Raw genomic sequence first — 10,993 nt, forward strand, 5'->3', positions numbered from 1 at the left:
GTTAACGACGTTAACAAGGGAATTTCGCGCCATGGTTTACGCTTTCCCGCCTTTAATTTAGAGATGTTGCCGTTTGCATATTGGTAAAATGAATGCAGATAGACGCCAGCAGAAGGATTAGGAATATGGTGCTATTTTATTCATTTGTCACATGCAAACCGTAACATTTCAGTTTCAATAAAAAACTTCTATGCTTAACACCTCAACAGACTTGTTCACCTGTAAGATTAAAATAATGTTAACATAATCAATCGTTCACCGCCTTACAACATCATATTTGCATATTACGTCAGATTTCACTAACAAACTTAAGAAAATTCAGCCAATCTTTCAGCCGCTTATGAAATGGCAATAATGAAAGAAAATGTCGTTGGTAGAGAGTATGTTGCAAAATCAGAAACATTTCAAAAATCCTTGTTATCAAATACCTTTCTTCTCATTTTTTGAGCTTCAAACTTTTGGAATAGTCTAATTATATGGGTTCCATTGAATGCTGAGTTTTTCACATGATGACACACGGCATGGCGCAGCAGACAGGCAGGCAGATGGGAATAACAGCAGCACCTCCAGCTCCAGCTTTAAATTTAGTATCCGACTCTGATCCTCCAGCAGAATACTTGGCAGAATATTTCATTTTTCCTTTGGATCCTCCTCCCATTGACATCGAATGCGATTGCGACTGTTGCTATTGGCACGAATAAAAACGAAATGAAAAAAAACGGATGGATAAAGTATAAACTAAACAAATAAATAAGAAAATTCGTTACCATTAAGAGCGGCGCTTCAGGGCTCGTTTTAGCAAACATTTCGTTCGTTTCGGGTGGATAATAAACAGGTGGAGCGCTAGCGCCGTTAATGGCTGGCTTTTTGGGCGTCTCGGCAAACAAGGGTTGTTTGGGTATCGGCGTTGTTCCATTGGACTCCACCGATGGAGCCGTAAAAGGCGTAGGATCAGGTCCAATGCGCGGAGTTGACGTGTATGGCTGCAAAGGGCAATTGCAGGATGAATAACTTTTAAGATTGAACGTTCTGTCAATTATGTACCTGGTACGGACCCCCGTTAAAGGTATCCATTAAATCATCCAGTTTCTTGGGTGGCGACTGCAGCCCAGGATCTATTTCAGGGCGTCTAATGGTCGGCAAAGGAGAACCGCCTATGCCTCGTTGATACATTTTTGGTTTAAGTGTAGTCGGTACGGCATAAGGACTGGAAAAAGGATCCTGTTGATTAGGGATCGGTGGATTTCTTTTAACAACACCCTGCGTGATGAAGGGATGCCTGGGAACATTGCAGATAGGTTCCGAAGGCATTTCAGCTTCGGTCATGTAGCCTGGATAGTCTGGATGATGAGCTAAAATCCCGATATGAATAGACAAAAAGGCAATTATGAAACCATAGCATATTTTACCAATATTGCATAATAGCTCCGGATGGGAAGGAATGAAACAGTAAGGAGCGGCTTCTCGGTCTTCAGGGCCCATCATGTCTGGATACTGCGGATGTGTTTGGATATTGCACAATCCAAAAGGATGGCCAGGGACATCGCAAAACGGTTCCGTCTGCGGCTCAGTGAGTGACATGTAATCCGGATACTCTGGATGGCCTGGAATATTGCACTTGGATGGTTGCGGGTTTCGGTCGTGCGGATGGCGTTCTTTATCCGAGTTGCAGATAGGATGCGACGGAACATTGCAAATGGTTTCTTTGTCCGCTAGAGAACAGCCTGTCGTAAAACCAGGGTAATCTGGGTGACGGGGAAAGTTGCACTGCAAGGCAGGATGAATTTTGATGTTGCAGATCGGATGCGTATCCTGCGATCCCGGTGGGCACGGAGGCGAACCCGCATACAACGGGAAATTGGGATGTTTCTCTACATTGCACATCGGTTGGGGATGCTTGGCCACATTGCACAATAGCCCCGATGATTCTGGAATAATCCGAAGATTATACAACGGAAAATCTTCGTGATCCTACGAAAAATGAATGTTAATTTAAATCAGCTTAACTTGAATAATCGTTAAGAATACAAAAGCGAATACATACCGGAAAATTGCATATCGGACTATTGAGTTGGTGGTGCGACATTGATTGAATTCCAGCAGCTCTGATTTGTTTTTGGCTAATTCGAGAATAATCAATAACGTGAGCATGGTGAACAGTCGAAGACAAACTTGACGAACTGATCGACGACACTGATTTTAGTCGATTATCTGGCGTGGCGTAATGAACTGGCGTTTCATTAGATTCGGATGCTTTCGCGTTGCTGCTGTAACTATAAAATTGCTGTCTACTGCTGCTGCTGCTGCTACTGCTGCTGCTAAACGTGCTACTTTCAGTCGTTCCCGACTGCATGACGACTGGGTTTGATGAATGAACCTGCTGGGTAGACAACTGTTGATGATGATGATGATGAGATTGGGCCGTCCGACTGGTTTGTTCGTTGTCCCTTTCGGGCTGAGCCGATCTTGTGGCCATTTGACTGACTCGCATAAGATCACTGAGAGCAGAATCGATTTCATCTGGTCCATATCCCAGCGGTTGTTGTCCAGTAGAAGATGATCGAGCAACCTGAGTCTTTTTGACGGTCGTTTCCACTTCGGTTGCCGGACCGATTTGATTGTTATTGGTGGTAGTTTCCGAGGCGAAATTGTACGCCACTCCTCGACTACTCCACGCCCTGGCTCTCTGTCCATACAAATGACAAATGTGCAACTGATACGATGAGGTACAATGTTAGAGCCTTTACCTCTGAAACAGATGAAGGAATTGCCTGGAAATCATCACCGAATGGCTCGTCATCGGCTGATGTGGCCGAGGGCATTCCAGCGGCGAAAGAACTGTCATCGTGTCTTCTATTGGCCAAATGATACTCGGAGTATTGCCGTTGCTGGGAACTTTGAGAGCGAACGCTGCTCATGCTGCCACCTCTCGACAAACCATTGCTGAATGCTCCTTCCTATTTCCAACGAAAACGGATGTCAATATACGTACGGAAAGGACCATTGCACGACAGGAAGAGATTTACGTTGTAAGATCCCCCAGTCGATTTTAGGGCAATGCGTTGTTCGGGTGATTGTGATCTGGCATCTCTGACGGATGAGACTGGACCCATATCCACCGAAGGATTGGATGCGACAGAAGAACTATCAAACATACGGCAGCCAGATGCTGTTCGACGATGTTCTTGGCTTGTGCTACTAGAACTGACAGTTTGCCTCGACGATTGTTGATGGGAGCCGGAAGTAAGAATGTAGGAGGACGACAACGACGACGACGCATCTTTCCCGCCGGCTGCTTCTATCCGCGTCGTTCCCGCTTTCCGTTGAGGCGATATGCTCAGTTGGAGTTCATCCAGCATCCGATCTGAAAAGTAGAACACGAGAAAATTAGACAACTATTTCAATCAAGTAGTTTTTAATGGCTGTAATACTTAACATACTTAACATACTTAACATAAAAGGAAAACGGATAGCAATAGGGGACTGCAAATGAAAGCAAAAAGAGGCCAGTAAAAATAAAACAAAAGCCAAACTAATGAAGGCAGGATTTAAAAAAAAAAGGAAAAAAAGAGAGAGTGGGGGAGGGGGAATGGCGGTCGTAGAAAGTCAAATGAAAAGGTGAACCGAACAAAAGAGACCGACACAAATTCCAAGAATAGATCACGACTTGGGTAGAGGGTCGCCTGTACGTGCATCAGCACCCCAACCGAGCGGGGAAACAAAATCCCAACCAAAAATACAGATAAAAGAAGCGCCGCTTTTCTACTGCAATGGAGGTAAGGGTAAACAAAGAAAAATGTCATCGGTTGGATTGAACGAGGCTAAAATCAAATAAAAATGCAATTTTTAAAAGGAGACTAAAAAAAAAAAAATGCGAAATCGCCCTCGTTTTCTTCTCTTTTTGCAACGATAAATTTAAAAGGAATGGGAGAAAAGTTAATGACGGCATTCAGTGAAATCAAGAAATTGTAGGAACGTAATGAAAAGGCGAATGATGCGAGTACGTGGACGGGGTGAAAGGCAAATACAATTTCAACAACTTGGGAAAACACGGTCAAAATGCGTAGACTATTTCCAGAAGAAAAATAGACAAGAGTCAGACCTAACTTTTGATCCCATTCAGAAGCCGGATACAATGGCTGGTGGAGTTGTGTTCGATGATGATCATCTTCCTCCTCTCCTTCGTCGTCCACTTCTTCGTGTTCGAATTCTGTTGAATAATGTTGTTGCTGCTGCTGCTGCTGCTGACTTTGATTCCACGATTGCTGCTGATGGCGGCTACTGTTGATGCTCATCGACGCAGACGAATAATGGTGACGAACATCTCCCGACATTGTTTGGTTTTGCCTCCGTGCTTCAACTAATTGCACGAAAGAATTAGACGATTAGAACAAACAAAAAAAGATGGCGAATTCTTGAAACGATCGATGTGATACTGTTGAAATGGTAGGTACGGTACGGTACGGTGGGAACGGTAGGTATAAATAGTAGAAAGCGACTTGCAATCGTTCGACAAAAGCTTTTTACAAAATGAATGCGGAAGACGTGATGGAAACGATCATTGGAGCGTCGCACCGTCAGCCACCCACCGCAACGCACATCGGTTGTGCTACTCCATGTAAACGCAAAACGTTCCGAGTTATTCATCAAAATGCTGACCGTGATTATTAGCATTGGTTCCCTAAGTGCCCGCACGCACACCAAGTTCAGTTTCAATCACTTCAACGACCCGGTTCATTCATTCATTTCAAAAATGACACGCAATTCAATCGCATTTAGCTCAATAGCACATCATTTGAATCGTCAGACATAATAATTAATAATACATCAACTACGCCGGGGTCAGTGTTGCCGACGCCAGATTTTAGAAACGGTTCAGCGTATTAAGCCATGTAGTTATTCATACTACGTCAACAGTTACAAAGGAACGCAACCGCCCATAATCCCCTACACATATGGAGGAGGGTACTATATTTCAGTCAAAACCTCATTTCTTGCATTGAAATGAGTAATGAAATAAGGTAGGGTCGAACACGCTGACGGCTGGCCTTGGGCATCCATCACGTTCATGGACCGTATGTGGGAAGCGTCTCCCCAATGTACTACACCTGTGTATGCCTATACATGCATGAATGTATGACCATTTTCGAGTTGTGAACGGACGAAAGATCTCACCACCACTATTTCAACATTCAGATTAAGACAAATGCTTCGACGGCAGAGAATTCATAAACGTCCAAAGAGCCGGTGGGAGTTTTGGGGAATTTATTTAAAAATTGAGTTATTGACGATTTTGGTGGAATTTTCGTGTCGAGGGTTGGAAAATAGGGTCGTCGCACCGTCGAAGCGAAAAACCAGGAAACTGTTGGTGAAGGGAGAAAATACGGCGTCGATGGAGGCTGGAAGTCGTTGAGAGATGCGATGGCACGCAATCTAATTTTAAACCAGATGGGGTTGGGTCAAAGTGACTTGCGTGAAAAACGAAAAAGGGAGGCGTCTTGTTTGTAGTAATCAAAAGATTACAATGAGGCATGAGCAGAGCATTCAATTGGGCTCATCTTCAAGTATACATCAACCAAGACGACGGAGAGACAATCTCCCTCGAAAACAATCCCATTCATAATTGTCTCGAGCGGAGACTAAAAACGAAAACGGGAGTCTACAACAGGCACAACCAATACGTCGTATATAGAAGCAAGGCCGTGCAGAATGTACAGCTTTCCCACTCTCTCTCTCTCTCTGTCTCCTGGTGCTGCCTATCAGACGAAGAGACGGGAGCAACTCGAGTCCAAGGCTATGACCAAAGATGGTCTGCACTGCCATAGGCACCGTATCGCTCTCTCTCTCTCTCTCTCTCTCGTAACGCAACAAATATCGACTAAGTTTGTTTTGTTTTTTTCTCTATCTCGCTACGGAACTTTAAAGTGATAGCCTTTAAGTCCATTAAATGCAAACACGCAATGACGCAATGTAATTAAGATTGCATGAAAGTTGTACCTGTTGATCTAGTTGCCGAACTGCAGGATCAAATGAAAATATCCAGCGCCTTGCTAAGGTACGAGGGCAGTGACGGTAGCACGTCCACACGGCCAGTTGCTGCCCAAAATGAACGACACTATGGGCTGATGGACGTATTGGCAACAGTTGTCTGCCACAGCTGCGCTTTCCCTGGTGGATCAACGACGAGATGTATCGACGACGAAAGATTTCAAATCCCAAACAACGTGAGCGCGTGCTGCTCCGGACGGGACGAGGACGAAAGACCAACTGCCAACCCGCCACTAGGTTTCTTATCCTTTTTCTAGACGTCGATTTCCAAGAGGCACGCATACCTCTCTACATGGGCGGAAAACAGCATCGGAGATTGAGTAACAATTTCAAGTCATAGTGTGGGTCTAAGGAAGAAAAAGAAGGTGAGATGCGCTTATTTGGTGTTGTGTTTCTCAATCATCTTTTGGGGAAATTCCTAAAATTGTCGATAAACTAACGCCTTTGGTTAGTGTTAATAAGATACCGCCGGTCGTCATAAAAGTTATGTTTGTACCGTCATCAGCCAAGTGGAGATCTCGTTGTGTCTGAATCTCCAAGAAGAAAAATACATTTTCTAATGCATCTCGTCCATTCATGCATTCTTGTAGTCGTGATTCACGCTCCATGGCGGTTATCCCCCCCCACCCCTGCCTCACAGCGTAACCGAGATCCATAGCGGAGGCGGCTATACTTGGATGTTTATGGGCCTTTTTCCTTTTCCAAACACGTTGTCGTATATAGTCCTCCTCGTCGTCGATACTTCTTCGTTGACTCATCGAAACACGTAACGAGTTTGCAGGGGCGACGATGCTGTCCTAAATAACAGAGAAAAAGGTGAACTAAAGGCAACTTGTGATCAATGGTGCTTTGCAATGCAAGCACGTCATTGAAAATGTCTGGCAGCCTTGTAAGTCACGTATTTGGGTGAAGATAGGAAAAACAAAAACTGGATCTATTGGGATGCCACATAATTATTATTGCAAGAAAACGTAATTGGCTCTTTAATGTTGTCGCAATCAATTTCAACCAAAAAAAGGAGCCTTACTCAACTTAAAGGATCATCCCGACTTTTCATTCCAATTCCATTTACTGCTATCCAGCTTTTGACGGTGCGGCATGCAACGTTCCATATTTGGAGGACGCTGTAATTTATACTTTGAAAGAGCGGGAGGAAAAAAGAAACCGAAAATGGGAATGGAAACGCGACGGTTTCTGGGTACACCGAACTAGAGCCAAAGTGAAATTGTCAGTCGTCTACGAGGCGATAAAAACGAGTGGACGATCGATCAATCAAGGTGATTCGTAGCAATCGTATAGGGACATTTACTGGATCACGAACGAACAGCTACGCGCAGTGTTCGATAGGAGTTGGTCAAGGTCCATTCGCGGATACTGACAATGTTTTTAGACGATGAGCGTCAATCAAAAAGGTTTGGACTGCAACAGGCGTCGCGCACAAGTCAAAACGGGTTGTTGAAACTCTGAATGTCTGCGATGACGACCCACTTTTTTTTTTTTATCTTTTCACAATCAATGGATATTTCCCCAACAGCATCCAAACCGACACGCATTTCTGCTGTCATTTTTTTTTTTTCCAGAGGGGCCAGAGAACGTGAATGTACAAGTGTGAACGTTATTGCTGCACACTCAGCGTCAATAAGAGAACGCGAGAGGAAAAGTGGGTCATGAGCTTATACGACCTCCGTTCTCGATGCCGACATAAATAATTTGAGAAACGATAAAACGCGAAAAAAATTGCAAAAATTGCAAACGTGAGACAACCCAACGGTGAACTAACCAGAGAATTTAAACAGACATTCAGAAGACGAGTTCGATCATTTCAGACCCAATCAAAGCCCCGGCTAACAGTCAGCCTGATCTGATGGAAATAACAGGTTGCGCAACAAGCAAGTGGTTCAGGTGAAAACTGAAAGCAGAAGACGCTAGACAGCAAGTGGGTGAGATGGAAGTCAAGGACGTTCAACTCTGGTGGCCTTAAGCGACGAAGCTGAAAGATCGTGACCAGCAAACGTCACGTTCCTTTCATCCTACCAGCTTTTGTTATTTACTTTTTTTAATTATTCTTTTTTACGTCTGACCTTCATATTAGAGTGGTGCACATTGTTTCGGGCGCAAATTGATCCCCCTCACTATTTTGCTGTTGCTGCCAATTTAACCACAATGAAAAAAAAAAAAAAAGAAATGATTTCATCGTCGCGAATCTGACCGATTAAATCGCATTGGAAATCTCAGATAATTATCTCCAGAGAACGAATGGATGTGAGCTACTAACCAATGCAAAAGAAAGTGGTGATACCTTAGTAATGCCGGAATAACAGACAATTGGTCAGTCCATTAAATTCCAATAGGTAAAAAGAAATTCCCCCTAAATGGGCATTAGTCGTTGTTAGCCCGCCTTCTCCTTTCCACAAATTTCACGAAAAGTATGAACCCTAGTCTCATCTCCTTATTAGGGTATGCCTAACAAGTTTTTTCTGCCCACAACACAATAAACATTATGTATTAGCTACCTTCGGGCTATTCGCCTCTTCAGTTCTGATGGGAGAAGATCCATCCAGCGCTTTGCACATTACAGGTGCCCACACTGGTTGAGCAAATCCAACCCATCACCTTAGCATGTGCTTGGCAACGAACAAGATTCGATGACGCCATGGGCGATACCGTCATCGAGTGGGAGCTAGGAACGCCTACGCAGATTTGAAAGCTCACCACCTGATTGAGAAGCTGGCGAAAATAGACATCAAGACATCAGAGCAAAAAATGGAGGAAGAGGCCATTCATTAAAAAAAAAATATCTAAATGAATATGGTGATTGCTCATTACCTTACTGGCCAGAATGAAACATAGATTAGCAGTCGCAGTCGCTTTTGGCTGATTCGGCGCTCTAAGTCCTCCTATTCTGCAAAGAATTAAACAATTAAAACAGAATTTAGTTTCCGATTGAATTCGAGAAAACATAAGTTTCTAAAGATTTGTTTTGCGTAAAAAGGTTTGGTTGTTCATAGTCGAATGCGGGGCTCAGAGAATAAAACCGATAAACATAACAAATATGACAAAGAAACAAGACCAAATCAAACAAAAAATAACAGTTTCCGCTTGCATTCTTGATAGGCGTGTAAGGCCCAAAAACGAAACAAAAAACGGACGAATGTAGACCAGCTGTTAACTGAAGCCATAAAGGACCACTTTAAATTTTTTTCTGGGCGTTGTGCAAAAGGATCGAAAAGGATAAGCCAATGACAGTACATATTGGGATTTTTTTCTTTCAAGATCAAGAATAAAATGCCGCTTTTCATCAGCATTTCTTTTGGGAACAACAGATCTATTTTTATAACAGCTGGAGGCGCAAACAAAAGTTGTGTACTCGTATTAAGCTTTTTGGGTTGAAACCCATATCACAACTATTTTCAGAGAATAAATTATTTTCTGGACTTTTACTGATTTAACATATTACATTTATTCGGATTTTCATTCTAATCGAACTCATGAATGACCGTGATCTTAGACCTACAACAGTATGGAAACTAACGGGTTGTTACCTAATTGGTAGTTGCATTAGCATTTGGCGCAGCTTATACTCCTCCCTCAATACTGCCGACCGAAGAAAACAAGATGTTTCAGTTTGGAAAATCTAATGATTGTAATGGAAATTCAAGAATTGTTAACGGATCGAACCCACATGTAAGAAGACTCACCTTTGACTTCCAACGCGTGTCGTAGTGGCGACATTTCAAGAACTTATTCGCAATGTTCAACGGAACCGAGCGGATAAATGCTAATTTAGCTCAGAGATGTACTGAGATGTTTCTCACATTTTATTACCTAAAGTTCAGTGACCAATTAAATAAAAGATTAGCAGAATTCTCTTAACAATAAATGTTTTAAACAAACAAAATGGTAAATCACCTCTTTTCCAGTGCTGATTGTTTTCAGTCTTCATCATAATTTTTGTGTGATGTTTGTATGATACCTATTTTAATAATTGAAATAACTTAAATGGCCATCAAAAGACAATAGAAAAATCTATTTCTAGAGGTTACAAAAAGCTGTAAAAAAATTATTTTCCCCAAGATTAACCAATATTTCAACTTACACCACCAGAATGTGGAATAAGCAACAGGAATCATTTGAAATTAAAGCAATTTGAAATTTGAATCCTAAAACATAATGACTTGTAAATTCTTAATTGTACCCTGCACCTGCAAATAAATTACATTTGAATATGCCATAGGCCCTACATCTAATGAAATAGTGCTTTAAAAATTTGTTTCTTTTGCACAAAATTTTAAAGAATAAGGCAAAAGCTTTAAGCCATTTGTGTTGAACATGCAGTTTTCAACAGATGACACCATGAAAATTTAGGAAAACAGCTAAATCCTCCGTAGACCAAAACCATAAAAATGCATCAAATACCTGCTTTTCTACAATAGAACTGCAAGAAAAATAGTTAACAAGTAGAATAATGATTTGTCAATTTACCAAATGAACAGATGATTTTCTAACTGAAAATGCTAAGCTCAATTTTCAACTTCTTGAATTCACTTAACAAAACTAAAAAATTCGACATTTTTCTAGATCATTTTATGTTGCTTTTTGGTGCTAACCTAATAATCATTTTCAAAAGTTTGTTGCGGAATTAACCGAAATAGCATCTCGTATGTTCATGCCTATGAGCAACCTCAGCCTGACGGTGAAAGATTTGCTAACCCACTTTGATGTTATTAGTGCTAAGTGAATTTTCAGACAATCAAACAGAACTTTACTTTAATTCTCAGAGACTATGCAAACAAAACGACTTCAGATTACACAGTGCTATTTACCTGAGGCTCCATTCCATGTAAAAATGAAAGATCTGAAAAGGATCTACGCGTCACACACGAGGTCGTGTAATTAGGCAATTAATGGATGCGGTGTAGCGATGCCAAGTTTACGAATAGGAAAA

General features: G+C 42.0%; 1 protein-coding gene across 1 annotated transcript; it reads right to left on the minus strand.

Moving 5' to 3' along the window:
- Positions 1–117: 117 nt before the first annotated feature.
- Positions 118–10,934, minus strand: LOC116930398. Its single transcript, XM_032937818.2, has 16 exons — positions 10,872–10,934; positions 9,958–10,021; positions 9,747–9,873; positions 9,591–9,682; positions 8,875–8,950; positions 8,562–8,775; positions 6,545–6,845; positions 5,998–6,395; positions 4,103–4,360; positions 3,027–3,364; positions 2,748–2,957; positions 2,045–2,686; positions 1,410–1,971; positions 1,045–1,352; positions 768–983; positions 118–685 (listed from the first exon to the last, which is right to left on the minus strand). The coding sequence occupies exons 9-16, from the start codon at positions 4,332–4,334 to the stop codon at positions 503–505; spliced, it is 2,691 nt and encodes an 896-aa protein (XP_032793709.2). The 5' UTR covers positions 4,335–4,360; positions 5,998–6,395; positions 6,545–6,845; positions 8,562–8,775; positions 8,875–8,950; positions 9,591–9,682; positions 9,747–9,873; positions 9,958–10,021; positions 10,872–10,934; the 3' UTR covers positions 118–502.
- Between the last annotated feature and the right edge of the window lie 59 nt (positions 10,935–10,993).

The sequence above is a fragment of the Daphnia magna genome, linkage group LG9, assembly GCF_020631705.1.
Source record: "Daphnia magna isolate NIES linkage group LG9, ASM2063170v1.1, whole genome shotgun sequence".
Classification (NCBI taxonomy): Eukaryota; Metazoa; Arthropoda; class Branchiopoda; order Diplostraca; family Daphniidae; genus Daphnia; species Daphnia magna.

What these genes read in the sequence shown, in the direction of transcription:
- LOC116930398 (XM_032937818.2), bottom strand. Translation starts at nt 4,334, where the DNA reads ATGTCGGGAGATGTTCGTCACCATTATTCGTCTGCGTCGATGAGCATC. An exon ending in GGAGCTATTATGCAATATTG is followed by an intron (nt 1,353 to 1,409) that starts GTAAAATATGCT and finishes TCGGGATTTTAG; the next exon opens with CTCATCATCCAGACTATCCA. An exon ending in CTGAAGCGCCGCTCTTAATG is followed by an intron (nt 686 to 767) that starts GTAACGAATTTT and finishes TCGTGCCAATAG; the next exon opens with CAACAGTCGCAATCGCATTC.